General features: G+C 54.5%; 1 protein-coding gene across 5 annotated transcripts in view; it reads right to left on the bottom strand.

Moving 5' to 3' along the window:
• The window catches only part of ZMIZ1 (zinc finger MIZ-type containing 1), a 229273-nt gene that overhangs the window by 27269 nt on the left and 183483 nt on the right, over positions 1–18521 (bottom strand). For all 5 annotated transcript variants that reach the window (XM_037056383.1, XM_037056379.1, XM_037056382.1 and 2 more), the window contains 2 exons: positions 9368–9515; positions 409–523 (listed from right to left, as the gene is read on the bottom strand). In XM_037056383.1, coding sequence (XP_036912278.1) covers positions 409–523; positions 9368–9515 — 263 coding nt within the window. The remainder of the gene's footprint in view (positions 1–408; positions 524–9367; positions 9516–18521) is intronic.

Here is an 18521-nt window from a genome sequence, read left to right as displayed (position 1 = left end):
TAGCTGAGCATTTTACTGAAATGTAACCCAGGTCATCCAGGTGCAGACGCTGGAGCCCTGGGTCATTCATTAACACTCAGGAAGCTCTTCTGCTTATTCAAACGAAGTAAACATGGGTTAGGGAAGAAGCCCTTATTGTGTCTGTGAGATGTCAGCCATTCCCCCAGAAAGGCCCTAGGATGGGGCAGTGCCCAGGGGCCAGCTGCTGCCCTCCAAGGCAGGTGTGGGCTGCTCCTGGGTGAGGGTGTGTCCACCGCTGGGTTTGCCCTCAACGCTGGTCATTCCGGCCGGGCAGAGCCTGGGATAGCATGGAGGACTACTGGCATGGTGAGGTGACCCAGGGGCCCCTGCACTGGAGGGATGGTCCCACCTGGAGGGGCTATGGCTGGGGGCAAGACAGGCTCTTACCTGGCTCTGGGATGTGTTGGTTACTCCCCAAACCGTGGTGACCACGGAGAGGGAGCCGGGAGGCTGGTTGGTATTCTGCTGCCACGGGACAGGGTCATAGGGGAACGACCCATCACTGCGAAGGAAGGCAGAGGGGTGGTCCTGAGGGGCTACAGACACTGACTCAGGCAGAGGACTGCCCCATCACCCCGCCACGCTCGATGGCTCCCAGCCAAGCCCAGGCAGTTCTGTACACCCAGGGCTTGGTGCCTGCTGCAGCGTAGATGCACCTTGAATGATGACAGAGTATGTGAGGGTGACCACCTCTCCTCCCCACCCCTGTCACTGAAAAGGTACCATCCCCATGGCTGTCTGTGTCACCTTAGCCTAAAGCCCATATGCCACACTACAGAGGGGGAAGAAGAGGGACCCACTGGAACAATCTAAGCTCCTCCTTCAGCCATGCTCTGACCCTAAGTGGCTCTCTAGAAAGAGCTCTTCCCCCACACCAGCTTCCCCTTGGAACTTCCTGGTCTCTTCTCAGAAAAGGCTGCAAGGCCCCCAGTTTGTGTGCTGGCTCTCCCCCCTCCTTCCCTCATGGCGTTGGCTGCCCAGCCCAGCTGATTAGGCCTTTGGAAGGAACTTCCTTCTGTCACTCTTTCTCCCCAACACCAGTTCACAGGTACAGACTTACTTGCTCCCACCCCAGTTTCTTGTGTGCACCCCTGCCAAGCTAAGCTCCCTCCAGCACCTAGGACACTGGGCACAATCAGAGATTTTGAATCGCTCCGGTGTTACAAGGCGAAGTCCCAACTGACACTGCAGAATGATTTACCCTGATCCCATCTCACTTGCTTCCCACCTTGGCTCCCACCTCTCCCAGAGCACCCCCAGCTGTGTCCCCCCATCTTCCCAGGCACCTCACTAGGCCCAGTGGTACCCACCTGGTTTTGTGACATCTGAGGAAACCCCAAACATCAGAAGCCAGGACTTAACTTTAGGTCCTGCTCTACACACAGTAGGAGTAATGCTCCATAATGGCTTCCTGGTGGTTGCCATGGTGCAGGTGGAGAGTCACCCAGGGGAGAGGACCAGGCTACAGCTCCAGAGAGAGGGGCTGGTGGGGTCTTAGTCCCCAGGAGCGCCAGGCAGGGGCTGCCTTGTCCCTCAGCCAGTTCTGTACCGAGCATCCGGCATCTTGCACTGACGGAAAACCCCAGACATGGCCGCAGAGAGGGCAAAAAAGCAGAGTACACACATATGTGGTCCCCCCTTGCCTCATGGCATCCTGATGGGGGTGAGGTCTGCCAGGCAGCACTGCTGGGCACTTGGGGGAGGGGTGTCTCTGGAAGAGGGGGGTGGTGTGGCAGGAGAGCAGCTCATGCCTCTGTCTGGCTTGTGCCTTTGTTACAATAAGTCAGCAGAAGGCAGACCTTCACTCACGCTAACCGAGCAGCCAGGCCGGGCCCTAGAGGCCAGGAGTACTGGGAGTGGAAGTGCTGGGAGCCAGCCCAGAGGTCAGCACTTCCAGGAGGGAGGCCTGACCTGATACCACAGGCACAGAGGATGCCGGGGGCCTGGGTCTTGCATCTGCTCCTTGCCAGATGGAGCCCTCAGCAGTGTGGGTAGAGTCAGGTGGGTACCCTGCAGAGGTGGTCGGACTGGAGGGTAGGACTGTGTCAGCATGTGCCCGTGCTTGCTTTTCCCTGGTCTGGATTCCCTCCCTGCCTGGCCGGTCCCTGGCTTCCTTCTCATTTCTGCTCCACAGTCACCTCACTGGAGGGGCCTGCCCCAACCTCCTGGTATAAAAACAGCCTGTTTACTTTTCCTCTTACCCTGGAGTTTTGGGTACCCTGGATACAAGTCCTGGTCCTAATTGCATTCAGTCTCCTCATCTGTAAAAATGTGCATAAAAATGGCCTCTTCTCCTCCCCCATCACCAGCCACTCAGTGTTTTAAGATGCTGGTCATGAAACACGACCAAGTGGGTCATGACATCAAACTGGCATAAGGGGAAAAAAGAGGGAATAAAACAAAGCAATCAAGTGGGATCATTTAGTAAGGATGAATATTATCCTTGAACTTATGTCTCGATTTCATCTACACGTATACGTGTGCCCTGGGTCATGGTGTAATATGTGTACTTACTCTGGGTCAAGAAGGTCTGCACAACACAGGCCTTGGCAGCCTACGCCTGATGTGACTCAAGGGGGGGGGGATGCAGACCAAATGCAGAAATGCAGGCTTTCTGAACTGGAAAGTGACACAGACTTTGGCATTACTCATGACTTCTGGGGGAAAACAGAGAGTGGGGTAGGGGAGCTGTTCTCAGGGAATCCAACTATACAGAGCACAAGCCTGAGTCTGTCCTCTCTCCCCAGAATTCCTGCCCCGCAAGCTCCCACATCAGCCTTGGCTGATGTCTGCTTCTGACACCTGGCAGGTTCTGGAAGCAAAGCCCCCTGGGAGTCCCGGGAGCTCAGTAGGGCCCCTTCTTCGTCCCTGAGGGCCAGCAGCTGCTGCCTCACCACCTCTGGCGGGGAGGCCCCAGCTCACCAGGATACTCACAGGCACACAAACAAGCTCCAACTGCCTGCAACTCCGTGGGTGGGCCCTGTGGGCGGAAACCTGCTCCTTCCTGTTTCGCCCCCCTCTACCCCAGACTCGGTGAGAAGCAAACTTAACCCATGTTCCCCATCTGGGCATTCTACTCTCTGACTTGTAGGCTCACCCCACAGCCCAGGCACAAACCAGTGTGCAAGCACGTGTATGGTGGGCATGTGTGTGCACACAGTAAGCACTGCTGGCATGCTGCTGTGCACCCTGGGGGAAGAGATGGGCACACATATATGGGGGGGGTCTTGGGGACTTGCTCGCCTCCACTCGCACCTGCTGTAGAAGCAGAAGTGGCAGCCACACCAACAGGGCTGTGACTCATCTCCTGGGGAGACAGCTCCTGCTGTCACAGTAAAGGCTCTCGCCCCCACAGGCGCGGCAGTCAGCCCTGCCAACGCTATTGCCCAGACGCAGACACCACCACGGGGGGGCCTGCTGGCTCCCAGTGCCCAACGATCAGGATAAGCCAGGCTTCTGGGCCCTGCCAGGGTGGGAGGGTGTGATGAAGAGAAAGCCTAGGGATGTCTTTGTGTGGGGGGGTGGGGGTGTCCTAAGGCCCCTTCTCTCCTCTGGCAATTACTATTTAACCAGCAGACATGCTCAGCCCAGGCCAGAGGTCCCTGGCATTACAGAGCTGCCCACTGGGAACTACTTCCCCCTTCTTGTCCATACCTGGCTGCAGTTCAGAAGGAAGCCAAAGCCTCTGGGATCTGAGAATCTCGATTTTAGTAATCGTGCCCAGCTCTGTCTGTACATCCTCTTCAGCATGACCCGGCCTCAGGCCACAGGCTGTCCCAGCCCCAGTCCTGTCCAGCCAGAACTGCCTCAAGAATCCCGTTTCACCTATAGAGGCACCTGTGCCAGAAGCTGCTTGGAATCTTAGTGATGTTCTCCTGCCAAGTGCCTTCTGACACGGGGTGGCTAGCTGCTTTTCTGCCTTTGTGCTTCTTCTAAGCCTGGGATGCTTCATTCCCATCCCTGAAAAACACTACGTATCCTTTCGAGGATCCTCCTCAGAAGGTCGCTTTCTCCAGGAAGCCCCTGCCATGTCCAATGGCCTGAAGTCCATTTGCTCCTCCTGGTTTGGGGGTCTGAACAAGCCCTCCTGCCTCCTTCTTCTTGCCCAGGAGCCCTGAGTTCTCAGGCTCCCTGTGCCTGGCAAGATAGACCTACAGGTTTCAGGAGCCTTTGTTAATCCAGTACCAGGGCGAAACAGCACCTATCTGTGCTCATCTGCAGAGGGCTGTCTGAGAGTATGCGAACATGTCCTCACAGCAAGTCTGATTGCTGGCCACCTTCAGTGTGCCTGTGACCACAGGGACACCTGCACCCAGGGAGTGGGAGGTCTTGCTCTCCAGAAAGAGGAATGGAGGGAAGCGGGCAAAGCCACTCTCCGCTCTCTCTGTGCCTCAGTGTCATCTGTTAAATGGGGATGACAGACGACAAGGGCCCCTCTCAGAGGTTCTCATGAGGATCCAGTGAGCTCACATGTGTAAGGCAAAATGACCATGTCCAGCACACCCTGGGCACCTTGAAACTGTCGGCTGCTGTTACTGTGGCTCTTGTTATGATTTATTGAGTGGATTCTCAACAAAAGGAACAATGTCAAGTGACTTTCACTGAAGAACTCATTTAATCCCTCTAAGTGGGCTCAACAGAAGCATTTCTCCAGAGCCGAGGCTCCCTGCATCCTGGAGCGCCCCAAGGGCCAGGTTGCCGGTAGGCCTGCCTACGTCCCACCGTCGCAGGGACAGCTGCCCTACACAAAGATGGCTACGGTGCAAGGGGGCCACACTGCGAAGATGACCAAAAAAGGTACAGTGTCTCGGGGAAGTCATCTCTGGGAAGCCACTGGGTATGAAGGGACAGAGGATATGCAAAGTTTGGCCTCAAAGTCTGGCTGCAGAGAGAACCTAAACAGTGTCTCAGGGAAAAAAACACTTCACACATCAAAACACTAGATTTGGCCTGAACTCAGTATATTGGCAAATATCCAGGGACTCTGACTTAACGTTTTTGATGGTGATATTCAATGGCAAGACAGTACTTAGCTTTCCGGGGTCTGAACTTTGACTTTTGGGGAGTCTTGACTATGCTATTGGTGATTTCTGTGATCTGGAATGTGTTACTTTACGTCAGTCTCAACTTTCTCATCTGTAAAGTAGGACTAAACCTCTCCTAGTATGAAACATATAAACACAGGTAAAGAAAGTTAAGCACAATTCCTGGTGGGGAGCCCCTGTTCAATCGTACTTAAACTTTTCTCTCCGTTTCTCCAGCCTCAATGCCATGTAAATACTGATATTTACTTGATGTTACATTGAAGGTGCTTAGAAGTCTTGAAAATGTGCTATCAATGGGAGGGGGTGTTATTATCATTCCTAACTGTTGAACATACCTTCCAAGCCTCTGAGGCTTTCCTCAGTGTTCCTCTGTCTTCCTTTTGTAGCTAGTGAACTCCTATCTATACCTCAAAGCCCAGCCTAGATACCCCCTTTTGTGACTCTCCTAAACAGAACCAAGGAAATTTTCCCCAGTTCCCATAGCACTTTAAGAGCTCCTCACACTGCAGTCAGAGTAGATGGTTTACATGTCTATTGGCCAGCCCCATGGGTCGTGACCAGTGTTTGCTAAATGTGGGAAAATAAGTCAAGCCCAGGAAGAGGGAGCGATGACTCCTGGTTCCTGGGTACCTCCTGTGGCAGTGTCACCAGACATTTAAAAAAGACAGAGGAGGAGGGCTGAGGTATTTCTCCCCTTGCATTTCTAACAGCCATTTTATTTGGGAGAAATAACGAATTCCGATTGAGGGCATTGTCAGACCCTAATGAATTTCCCTGATCCAGCTCTATTGGTCCTGTCTGTGCGAGGCTGTAGTGTTACCACTAATGAAACACAAGGCAGTGAGGAGCCGAAGCTCCCACCATCTTTAATTTAGGGGAACCATTAACAATGCTCTCCATCATCACAATTACTGGGGCCTGTTTCCTCTCCTCCCCGTGGTGAAACTTAAGAGAGGAACTTGTGCAGCTAACTGCATATTAGAGGGTTCTAAATTTTTTCAATAGGAAGGAGGAAAGGAAAAGATCCTCGCATCCTGGCAATCTGGAACTGATGGACCAGAATTTATGAGTGCTTCAACCCCCAATCATTGTCTTTTTGTTTTAAATTTTCTGGGGGCAAGAAGAAGGGTTGATTACAAACTGAGCTTTCAGTATAGCTGTGCAAAGAGCTAAACATGAAAGTGGTGTGATGTACAAGGAGGAAAGATGGGGGTTCAGTTCTGACCAACCCCTTCTTTGTTAGCTGACCACAGATGACCACATGAGAGTCGGATGTCACCAGGCTGAGGTTAGGAGATCAATGACTAGTCCATGGGGCTTCCTGTGTGCCAGGCCTGGGGACAGGCACATACGTCCTGCACTGCTGTTTTTCCACTTCTACAGATGAGGAAACTGAGGCACAGAGAGGCGATGGAATTGCTCCAAAGTTACCCAGCTAGAAGACGGCAGAGCTGAAACTTGACGCCTGCAGCCTGGCTCTGGGGCCTGTGCCCCAACCTGCTACAGCAAGGAGCAACAGCGCCCTCCCTGCCCGGGAGCCTGTCCTCTGGGGGCCGCACACCCCTCAGCTGGAAGAGGAAGGGTGGCGCCGTCAGCCTCAGAGCCTTCCCCAGCAATTTCCAGCTTTGATTGTAATCAAATTAAGAGTGTAAAGAAGATTTATTAGGCTTTTAATTACCTTTGCAGCACCAATTTGCATATGGACAACATGCTAATGGTAAATGGCTTTTTTAACCACTCATTAAAAGTCTGGGAGTGAAAGTCAGAAATAGTTGTTGGTGTCAAGTCTGAGTCAGGGCAGGGACTGCGAAGGGGTCTTAGCTGCTTCCTGCCCCGGGCTGGCTTCTCTAGGCTCCCTTTCTACTGCGCAGGGCTGTGCACCTCCCTGGTACATGACGGTGTCCCCCTACAGCTTAGTGGTCAGGGCCACACAGGGAGCAAGTCCAAACTGCTCCACAAACCCTAAAGCTCTACCCAAGCACATGGGTACTCAGGATTCGTCCTGACTACCATCACCCTCAGGGACGCATTGGCGCTGCAGTGGCCTGACCCTTTTCTGATACCGCCTCCTGGTGCTGAGTACCAACCACCATGTGCTCAGCGGCTCGAGAGGTCATAGGCCTCGCCTGGATGCACAGGCCCCAACTCATAGCCTGGGGCTGTGGTGCCGACCTCCATGACCTCCAAGGCCTGTAACAGAGGTTACAATACCTGCAATACCTGAGCTACAGAAATCCAACAGTCACAGGGTCCCCACAAAACAGCCTGGAGCTTCAAGCTTCCAGGGATTCCTCCCCTTCCCCCATTTGCTTGTCCTAGAGTCCCCACATAGAACCTGAATCTTCAAACAGCCAGGCACCTCCCAACACCAAATCCCAGGGTCCCCAACCTCAAACCGGCCCGCCATCTCCTTAATGAAAAGGCAAAAGGAGCTAACTTCCTACAAGTCCCTCAATATAGCTGTGGAGGACAATGGTCAGAATAGCTTCTGTGAAAGTACAGTTGACCCTTGAACAACATGGGATGAACTGTGCAGGCCCATCTGTATATGGATTTTTCAGCTGACCCACGCAGTTCAAACCTGCACTATTCAAGCTGTCCTCCAAGAGCCTCCTGACAGTCAGCCTGGCCATCTTCTTCCTTTTGAACCTTGAGGCCTGCCTGTCACCCAACCCTAACTCTGCCTCAATCTGCCAGCTCCCTATTTTTCTCACTCCACTGAGCAGGATTTAGGCCTTGAAGCACAGACCCCCTTTGTCTGTTCAACCCCAAGACTATCAGTCTCGTGCCTTTAGCTCAATCCAGCAAGACTTGGCAGGGGGCTGGCCATGGTCCAGATCCAAACTCTGCAACCCAGGTGGTCATGGCCAGGCAGGTCTGAGGCAGGTCTCTCATGGGGCTGTAGGGCCCTGGCCCACCATCAGGAACACCTTTACTGAAATGACTTGGAGGAGAGAAGGTTGGGAAGGACTCGAGAGCCGGGATGATAAGAAGCAGGATGATTCTGGCAGGACAAAGAGTTACGGGGCTAAAACATCACAAGACTAAATGCAAAGCATACAACTTGGGTTGCATTTAGACACAGCCTGCACTCAACAGCCAGCAGCAGTTCAGATGGAGGAGACCTGAGGCCAGAAGCAAAGGGTGGAAGGAGGCTGGAGGCGTATTTCACTTCTCTAAAGTACAGGTTCCTAACCGTGAATGATACCCTCACCCCCAAATGTGTGAGAGCACTTTAGCAATGCCTGGGGGCCACTAGAAGACATCAAAGGCCCTGAGAAGTCCTGCACCTTGAAAAATTACCCTTCCCAAAATGCCAACAGGACCCCCCCGCAAGACACTTCCATGGTTGAGGGGGCACTGGTCTACGAGCTAGAATTGTCCTAGGCCTGGCCAAGGGTGTGGTAAGGCAGCGAGTGACCCTGGGTGGAGGTGGTGGGCTGGCTGCTGCGCAGAGTGCTCTGACTGAGGCAGGAAGCCATGAGCTGGGGCCATCCTGCCTGGGCAGTTCTCTGACTCCAGGAGCTCTGAGACCCACCATCCTCTAATTAGATTTATAAAGCATGGCCGAAACCCTACTTGCCGGTGGTGTGACCCAGGTCTCCGACCGTGAGCTCTGGGCATCAGGGGCCTCGGCCAGGCTGGGTAATGAGCTGAGCTTGATTGCAAACGCCCCTCCTGGTCATCTGCGGGGACCCACATGCGGAGAGCATCCCTCGCTCAGAAAGGGACCGGCCAGATAATTAACTGGGGAACTTACGGGTCCTGGCCATGGCTCCTTCTGAGGCTGGTACAGGGCAGACTGACCAGCTCCTCGGTGCCTGGGGGCCTCTGACAAGCCCATTCCTGCCTGGGACCCTGAGCTTCTGGTGGCCCAGGCTAACTCAGCTCCTGCCTGGTAGAGCCTGGACTGGCTGTGTCTCCATGCAGGGGTGGCACCAGCAGCCCTGTGACCTTCCTGGGCCTCTTTTGGTCCCAACCAAGATACTGCTCAGGAAAGAGGAAAGGAGCTGGGTTCAGGACTGCTAACTTTGCACCAGGAGCTGGACTCAAAGAAGGGACAGTCCTCCCCCAAAGGGAAAAAGCAGCCAGGCTGGGGAAGGTGAGCGCTCCAACCTCTGTTTCTGTCTGGGTGGGGCGGAAACAGTGCTCACCCATGAGAATTTAAACTGCATTTTAGAAAATGTACTTTCCCTACCCCATTCTTTACCCTTGGGGCATTTCTCAGAAGCTCTGTGGCCTGAGGGCCAGGATCCACCCAAGCAGCCCCTGGCCTGGCCCTGGGGACACGGCCCACTTACCTGTGCGACAGAGTGGGTTTCATGGAGCTCATGGAATTGAGGGGGGGCTGCATGGGGAGTTTCCCAGGAGGGGCGTCGCTCTGGCGGCTCTTCTGATGGCGGAGCAGCAGCAGGCGGCCAAGCTCCTCGCACCAGGAGGACAGCAGGGCTGCGGGGAAGGAGAGGATCATCAGCGGGCACCTCGGCCCCCACACCTGGACATGCCTGCCCCCATCTCCCTCTCCCAGTGTGACCGATGCCGGCTTTGCCGCCCACCTTCATGTGACACCAGGAGAGTCTCTCAGCCTGCTCAGGAGGCCTGTGTTCTCACCTGTGAAGGGGACTAACATCCCCTGAAAAGCTCCTGTTGCTGTCAGAGTAGGTCAGAGGAGGGCCGACGTAACGGCAAAGCGGAGAATCAGGACGGTGGAGGGGACAGCAGGCCAGGGAGCCAAACAAAGACCTTGTGTGGAGCAAGTTTACGAACTGCTGACTGCCCAGAGACTTCTCAGTGAAGTCCGAACCCTAGATTCTGGACTAGTAGCTTGACAGAGCTTTTCTCCATGGGTGGAGCCAAAATCACAAGTTTGAAACAAAATCCAGCCTTCCTGGAGCCTGTGGACAATCACAGGAGTGCCTGCGGGATTCTCCCTGAAACTCCTCCCCACAAAGGGCTCTACTGAGCACACAGCTCCTGGTCAGGCTGAGACTGGCCCACGATGCTGGGCACAACGCTGGGGAAGAGAGGACGTCAGGGTGGAGGGCTGCCCGGGGGTGGGTGGGAGCTAGGCTAGAATCTCCCAGGAGTGTCAAAGGCAGCAACACACACGAACCCTCCACATCTGGGCCTCGAGATGCCTTAAAAACCTAGAATTAACAAGGTGCTGGTAGGAAAGTGCAGCTTTTCTTTCCTCCTTCACTGCCCCGGCGTGGCTACCAAAACGCCAAAACACCCCCAAGTTCAGGATGTCTGGCCAGCCTTTCCCAAGTGCAAGGGGGAGTCGAGGTTTGGGGAGGGAGTGAGGAGTCCGGAAGGCTAGGCTGTCATCAGTTTGCTGTGTGACCCTATGGACCTCACAGACCCTCTCTGGGCCTCAGTTTGCTTTCAGGGGAAGAGCAGTAATGACCTTTGCCCTGATTTCCTCCCAGGGCTGTGGTGAGGGACAGATGGGGGAACTGCTGAGACTGTGCAGAAGCTAAAAGAGGCGACTACACCCCAGCCAATGTCCCGCTCCTGCCATGAGTGCTTCAGCAAGGCTGATCTGAGAGTTCTGTAAGGAGCCAACCAGATGACATGGCTAGGGGACTTTGAACCCAGAACTGCTTCAGCCACTTGGCTGGACAAAGAGCCCACTGTCTCATTTCTAGGGTCTCCCATCTGAGTGCTGTGTAACATGCTTCTGTACCCCTTCCTTGAATCTGTCTCAGACAATCCAGGATGCCAGCTGATATGCCCATTCTACAGATGAAAGAACTGAGACACAGGCAGGTGAAGTCACTCATTCACAGTAACCAGAGAAGGTCAGAGGGCCAGAGACACAGATGGTGCCCCTGCCCCACACCCTGGTGATAGAGCCCAATGCTGGACCAGAATGTGCGGGAGATGAAACCCCGCAGAAGGCAAAAACCAAGTAGCATGGTCTCCAGTCTCTGACGGAACCACAAGGCCTCGTCTGAACCACACCCTTTACCACACTCAGCCGGCACCAGGGAAAGATGCACAGACACACATGCCTGGGAGCGACTGGGCAGAACTGCCACTTCGTACCTACGTGGGCCCTGAATAAGGGCCCCCATCAGCAGCGCTGGAGACCCTCTGAGACCCCGTCAGACTGTGCTCCTGCCTATGCCCTGAAAAGCTCTATCAGTAGTGAAGAGCAAGGGGAGCCCAGCATCTTGGGAAGCAGTGTTTTTCCTGCCCCTCAATGAGTGTGGTCAGGGGCCAGAAGGTGGGTTTTAGGACCAGCAGAAGGACCTCATCCATCCAATCCTGCTGTGAGTTGCCTGGGAGAGGTGTCCACATTTCATGTGCTGGCTAGGGGCCCAAGGGCAAGGGAAGGGCGCTGGTTCTTACAGGGAACCGGGCAGAATGGCGAGGGGTCCCCCAAGGCTGCTGGGTGTATCTGCTCAGCTTGTGTGGTACACAAAGACGCCTGACCAAAGTGGCATGCGGGGGACAAGATCTAGCTTTCTCCCTCTCTTAAGAAGGTACCTGTTTCTCTCTCTTGGCTGGGGTGCCAATGGGCAAGCTGTGCCTTAAAAGATGTGCCCTGCCTCTGGCTGGGGGCTCATCTTGCCACCCCTGCACAGGGGGTGCTGGAGAGAAGCCCCCACCCTGGTGTGCGTTTGCCCAGAAACCGTGGCCACAGGTCCCTAGAGTGGGCCCCCCCTCCGCAACATCTGCTGCAGCTGGAGGGGGAAGCCGCCTATTCAAAGAGGTGGGAAAAAACAGAAATGAATTTCTAGATTGCTCCATTCTTCTCCCAAGCCCCTAGTTACTGTTTCTTGTGCGGGGGGCACTGGGCATCTAGAAACTCATTTGCACGCCAAGCACGAGGCGCTGGATCACAGCGACGGAGGGACTGCTCTGTTGCCAGCACAAAGGACGGTCACAGATGGTGTGCCTGCTGCCCGCGCCACACCCCCCTTGCTCCTCCTGGGGGCTGCCACGCCATGTAGGAGGGATGGGGGGGACACTGGGGGTGCATTCAGTGCTTTCCTCCAGTGTCAAAGCCACCCCCCTGCTTGGTCAAGGACAGCAGTCATCTTTCTATCACTCCTGGAGTGTTTTTCCTTAAAGGAATAAAATAAAGGGAGCCCAGCAAGGCCTGGGATGCTGTAAGCAGATGGGGTGTGTGTCCTAGGCAGTCAGTGCACAGCAGAGATGGCAGGACAGCCACGTTTCTACAACTGGAAGGGACGGGATGGGACACGAGGCAGCATCACCCTCAGCCCCTCGGCCTGAGCACCGAGGCCATGCAGGCAGGCACGGCGGGAAGATGCACAGCAGACGGGCCCAGTGCGTGCTGTCACCATGGCTTAAACCAACACAGGCTGTTCCGAGGCAAATGCAAGTTAATGATAACACACGGGAACTGTAGCCAGAAAGGGAGCCTGGGGCACTGTCAAGAACCAGGAGGATCGACAGACAGACAGAAGCAGGTAGGAGATTACAGAAGCACAGAAAGACAGCCATGTGGGGTGTGTGTCGGTGTGTATGCCCAGATCTGGATGTCTGCACACAGCGGGGTGAGTGTGCCTACTTTGATGAAGTAGGTCCTGCCTGCGTGCCTCTCTGCTTCTGTCTTTTCTCTGTGCACTCTTTGGGGTGGGGCATGAAAAGGGACCACTGAGCACAGCCTCTGGGACTGTGGAGGAGCACCAGGCATGAAGAGTTCTGGGATGCGGCGGGAGGCACGGGAAGGCCTGGTAGGGTGTGCACAGAGCACACCCAGCCATGGGATCAATTTCAGGGAGACACTAGCCATTCTTAGCTATGCAGGCAGGGTCAGGAGTGCCCCTCTTACTGCCTGGGGGACCACTGAGGCCACCCTTCACCTCATCCTGTGAGCACCATTCACCCTGACAGGCTGGGTTCCACCAGTTAGAACTATGTGACCTCAGGCAAATTGCAGAAGCTCTCTGGGCTTCAGTTTCTTGATCTGTTACATGGGCATAATATGAACACTTACTCCTTAGGATCACTCTAATGTATAAATGACACCGACACCCATGAAGTGCTGAAAACAGTCTGGTGCAGCAAGTATGGAGTCCTGGAAAGCACTGTGTGTGGTCTCTGGAGAGCAGAGGGCACATGTGCAAATGCCTCTATTCTCTGAAGGCAGTAAAGCACCTCGTGAGTGGGAGGAAGCCAACCCAGGCCCCTCCAGCCCTGTCAAGGAAGCACTGATGGGCACCAGTGCCACCCTCAGGAGAGGGGAGGGGAAGGGACAGCAGAGGGCAGGCCGTGGGGAGCAGGGGCTGAGCTCTGGCTCTGGAGCCCCATATACAGGACTTAAAAGTCCTGTCCTGCCACTCTGGCTCTGAGATTTCACACAGTTGCTGTTTCACCATGGGAGCTCCAATTTCTCCATCTGTGAAATGGGCTTAACAGAAGCTGCCCACCTTGGTGAGTGGACCTGAGCCATGCGTGACTGCTGTCAATCAACTGTAGGGGTATCCAAGAAAGGAAGCCAGGATGGGCAGAGCCCAAAGGACCTTATAACCTACAGCAGTCCCAGAAAAGCAGCCCCTCAATCCCATACCCACCACACCATGTAATGCCAGGAAAGCTGGTGAGGCACTGACTCTGGAATTAATCTGCAGGACCAAATCCCAGCTCTGTCTCTACCACCCATGTGATACCCTCAGCAACTCATCTAACCTTCCTGTGCCTCAGTTTCCTCATCTCTAAAATGGGGCAGTGGTAATTCTAGTCCACACTCACAGCTGTGAGGATGAGCCGAGGTACCAGGGTGAAGCACAGGAGCAGCATCAGGCAGCATAGCAGGTGCTCTATGTGTGTTTGTCAAAATGATAGTGTCGTTGACCTTGTTGGTAGACGAGTGCCCACCGGGGGCCTTGGCATCTCTGTACACTCTGACCACATGGCAGAGCATAGAGACAAATGAACCGGGTAGGCGTGCAGCTCTGCAATTCACCGGATGCGGAGGGGGAGCTGAGTGTGTGTAAGTCCCAGGCCCCTGAGCAGACGATTAGGACCATCTATCTGCCCCTCAGCTATAGGCTTCACAGAGCTGCCCCTTCTGAGCCACCAAGGTGAGCAGCAAGGGGCAGCGTGAGGACCACTCTGCAGCACTGTGAATGGGGGTGGGGCGGGGCAGGTTCCTTAGGACCCAGGACAGCCCAAGACCCAGGCCCAGGGATCTCACTTGGCACCTTGTAGAGCCCTGGCCTTTAGCAGCCAAATTCCAGAAGGCCATGTGCGTAAGGGAAGGATCAACTCTGAGGGGTCAGCGGAACAGGGATGGGACTCCAGCTAGTGGGAAGCCATGGCGGGCTGACCTCTCTCATGCTCCCCTGGCCTGCTCTTACCTCTCTAGCTTATCCAGGAAGCCACAGGGGACCCTGGGGCTTCCACTTCAGACTGGCCATGGACACTGTGTCATGGTGCAATACGTACGAGAAGTATACAAAACAGTGGTGTGAGTGACAAAGAGGGCGGGGCATCTTTTATTAAGGGGACCCAGTAAATGTGTCTAGGGGTCCCTGCAGTAGGGGATGCACCATGAACTCTGGGAGAGAAACGGAAGTGAACGCTGGGTCTGAGAATCAGAGGGTGCAGGACGCCGGTCTGAGGGAAGGCACCAAGGGAGAGCCAAGTTCCGACATTTGTTCCCCAAGGTCTTCCTGGCCACTCCCTGCTGCAGCCAGCAGCCACTACAGTGTCCTTTAAGGCCAAGGAAAACAAACAAACAGAACAGATGTAAGGGTGAGGGCAGGACTGCACTGGAACCCTGGGTGATTTAGACCTGGCTTGTCCCAGATGTGCCCTCCTCGGGGACAGTGACCAGCCCTGCGTTTGCCTCTGTACCTGCAGCTTCTGGCAGAGCCGGCACACAGGATGGATGGTAGTTGGGCACCAGTCTTATCTGAGAGGCAGTGGAAGGAAGGCCTGCATCCCCAATGTGGGGATTGCCTGGGCTCCAGGTAGAGTGTGTGGAGTTGCGTTCTCCAGACCAGCCTTTTAGCCAGCAGACAATGAGCAGACGGGTGGTGGAGGGGAGGCAGAAGCAGGGGTCTGAAAGTTGGAGCATCACAGGGGCAGACAAGCTTGCTGGGCAGGTGTGAGAAGCTGTCTCTCTCTGGCTGGACTCAGGCTGGAAAAGGGCCCAGAAACCAGAGGCAGCCATCACGGCAAAATAGGTGGCGGTGAGCAGGGGGGTGTTTATACAGCAAGTGACCTGGAATGCTCATTCCCAGTAAGGCCTGGGCATCAGGAAGGGATGGCAGCGGTAGTGGGCCATCCAGGAGGAGAGTACAAAGACCTGGATGCAAGGGCCAAACGGGAGGATTATCAAACATGCTGCAGCCTGGGGACACCTCTCACAAATGAAACAAAAGCGTATTAAGTATCAAAGAGCATCTCAGCTGCTAAAAGGCTGCTGGAGAACAGAGGAACTCAGTGTGTTTGGGTGTGTGAGTGTGTGTGAGTGACAGGGAGGGAAGGAGGGAGGAGGGGCTTCTGAGACCAAGGGATGGACAGGACTCCTGGGTGCCCACGAGGGGGCCTGCCAGGCCTTGCCCTCTCAAGCCATGCCTTGGGGGAGTGAGGAGGAGAGGGGGACAGAAAGGGGTGGAAAGAGGTCCCAGGAGCATGCAAGTGGGGTTCGATGTCAGTGAAAAATACTAACAATGCAATTCAAATGCTTCTATACCATCTACTTACTAAATCCATACAACACCCTCTGACATGGGAGCAGAGCGTGGCAGTCCCATTTCCCAGGGGGAAGTTTGGCCTGGGCAGTGGGAGGGCCTCGTCTGGGGAGTCAGGATGGTGCAACCAGGTGTCCACATTGGGTGCCTCCCCTGCCCCTCCCTCCCCAACACAAGGGTCTGTTCCCTTGATTCCTCAGGAACATTTCAAGCCACTGCAGGAAGGCACTGCTCCACTGCCCTGCCTTGCCCGACCCTGAGAGCATCATGGCCTGATTGTCTCTGCAGTCTGTCCCTTCTGCTTCTTGCCTGTTCCAATCACCTTCTGCAGCTATGCCTGTTCTCCCCTGAATTATGACAAGCGTGTCCTATCATTTATCTCAGTCTCCTAACCCGCCTCCCAGCAACCCACACTTGCAAGACAGACAGAGAAATTCTTCCACCAATGCATTCGGATCCCCTCTCCAATCGTGTCCCCAGAGGCACTACAGGTGGACAGTAGGTGCTCATGGCTACCTGGGGGAAAGCTGTGGTGTTCTATAGTGTGAGCAGGAGCCCCGAGGGCCACGATGGGATTTGAGGGGTTCACTTCTGCCACCCCAGCACCTAGTACAATGTTTGGCACAGGCTATGCAGCCAACACATGACTAAGGGACTGAATGAATCAGATAACCCAACAGGCAAAGGACAGAGGAGTCGGACAGACACTGAGCACACTGTGTCTGAGACCCAGACTATCAGGGTAATACCTGTGACCGCTGCTGTGACATTTAAACCTGCTAGCAGCTTCCCATTCCTTGGGCATAGGGACCTAGCCTCAGGAGCATAATCCTTGAAAGAAATCCTATTACAGATGTACACAGAAATCAGTGCTGTCATCAAACGAGGTCTACGACCAAGTCACATATGACACACATTTTGTGACATGCACCGCTGTTGGTGAGCCACGCCAAAATGGGGAATGAAAGGTAAACAGTTGACAGAAACAAGACCAATGCTTCGTATGCTTGGGAGGCCAACTGCAGCCCTGGGTTTTCTCTGCTCATGGGCTGGCTCTGGTGTTCATGTTACTGGTGCCTGTCCACAGGGACGTACCCTCTGACCTTCGTCTTTCATCTCCCAAACATGGAGTCCTGTGACCACTGACCAGGGAAGCTTGGGGTAGGGAGAGTGGGGACTCCTGTCTACGCCTGGGGACCAGAGTTCCAGACTCCAGACCTGTGCAGAGGAGAGATGAGGACCCAGGAGGGGAGGGCGAAAGGGGAGGACATGGGGGTTTAAGATGACATAGGCCTGGGATAGTCTCTCTGTCTTATCTATAAAACATGAGGAAAACCAGGAGGACCCTCTGCTCTCAGGCCTGGTATGAGATGTCCCAAGATGAAGAAAGGGCCTGAGCTTTAAACCACATGGGAAAGATGGCTAGTTTCATGCCTAAGAGTCTCAGCGTGGAAGCTACCTTCTGCCTCTAGAACGCAGAGTAGCAGAGAACACAGACTCTGGAGCCAGGCTGTCAGGGTTCAAATCCCAGCTCAACCACTTAGCAGCTGTGTGACCCTGGGCGAGTTACTTAACCTCTCTGTGCTTTGGTTTTCCCTCTTGTAAAATGAGAATAATAAACATTACCTACCTCCTAAAGTGTCATGGGGATTAAACAAGTTAATACATATAACATGCTAATGTAATGCCTGACACATAGGACGGATTATATAAAAATACATTGTTAGGCCCTGGCTGGTGTAGCTCAGTGGATTGAGCACGGGCCTGCGAAACAGAGGATTGCGGTTCAATCCCCAGTCAGGGCACATGCCTGGGTTGCAGGCCAGTTCCCAGCAGTTCCCAGCAGGGGACGCACAAGAGGCAACCATACATTGATATTTCTCTCCCTCTCTCCTTCCCTTCCCCCTCTAAAGATAAATAAAAATTTAAAAAATACATTGTTATTTTGTTGTTATTGAGCACATATTCCTTTAGGATTAAGAGGCTTCTCTGTCTCCCACCTATGTGCTGTTGCTCAAATAAAGTACAATTTCTTTCTCCGGTCTCCAAGATCACAACGCGTACATGCCTTGGGCCCAGACTTGCACCACCTCCTTTGTACCGGGGCAGGCAGTGTTGCTCCCCAGCATGCAGCTGCACCCACACTCGATGTTTCCTTGCCAGACACTCTGCACTGAATGGACTCCAGGTCCCCACTGAACTGAGCCCTGAGAGCTGCTAATTTGACCTGGCTCTTAGGTGACACAATGCAGGTGGCCAGTCTGGGCCAACAGAGTGGCCACTAACAAGTGGCAGGTCACCCAGAAGCCCAGCCACTCCTTAGCCTGCACCCCCTTTGTCTAGCAGGAAGTGGGACTGGGACGGGAGCCAAGGGCAGGATGCTGCTCTCACCCTGATGCTCCCAGCAGGATGGGCGGTCTGAACACCAACCACCCCCGAAACAGAGCTAGCCACGGAACTGTTACTTGTCTGTCCTCTTCTGTAGGCCCACCTCTGCTGGGTGACCCCAGAAATGGAGAAAGCGCCCCCTCCCTGCCAGTTCTCTTGGGTCATCTCCTCCCAGGAGGAACCAGCACAGGACGCACATGACCACGGAAGGGTGGGAACCAGGGGCAATGACTTGGAGCCTTTGGGCCAGGGACAGTAGCTGCTGGGCCTCAGAAAACCAGGTGTCTGCCCTATCACGGCCACTGACCCAGGGGACAGCCTGGGGCCTTAAGTGCATGTCTGTGGAATGGCGGGGCACCTCCCACTGTGGACAGTGAGGACCTAATGGGAC

This window comes from Sturnira hondurensis, unplaced genomic scaffold (genome assembly GCF_014824575.4).
Source record: "Sturnira hondurensis isolate 20B ecotype Veracruz unplaced genomic scaffold, ASM1482457v3 Scaffold0008916, whole genome shotgun sequence".
In the NCBI taxonomy this organism is placed as follows: Eukaryota; Metazoa; Chordata; class Mammalia; order Chiroptera; family Phyllostomidae; genus Sturnira; species Sturnira hondurensis.
The sequence above is the reverse complement of the archived record's forward strand: the minus strand, read 5'-3'. Positions and strand labels throughout refer to the sequence as shown.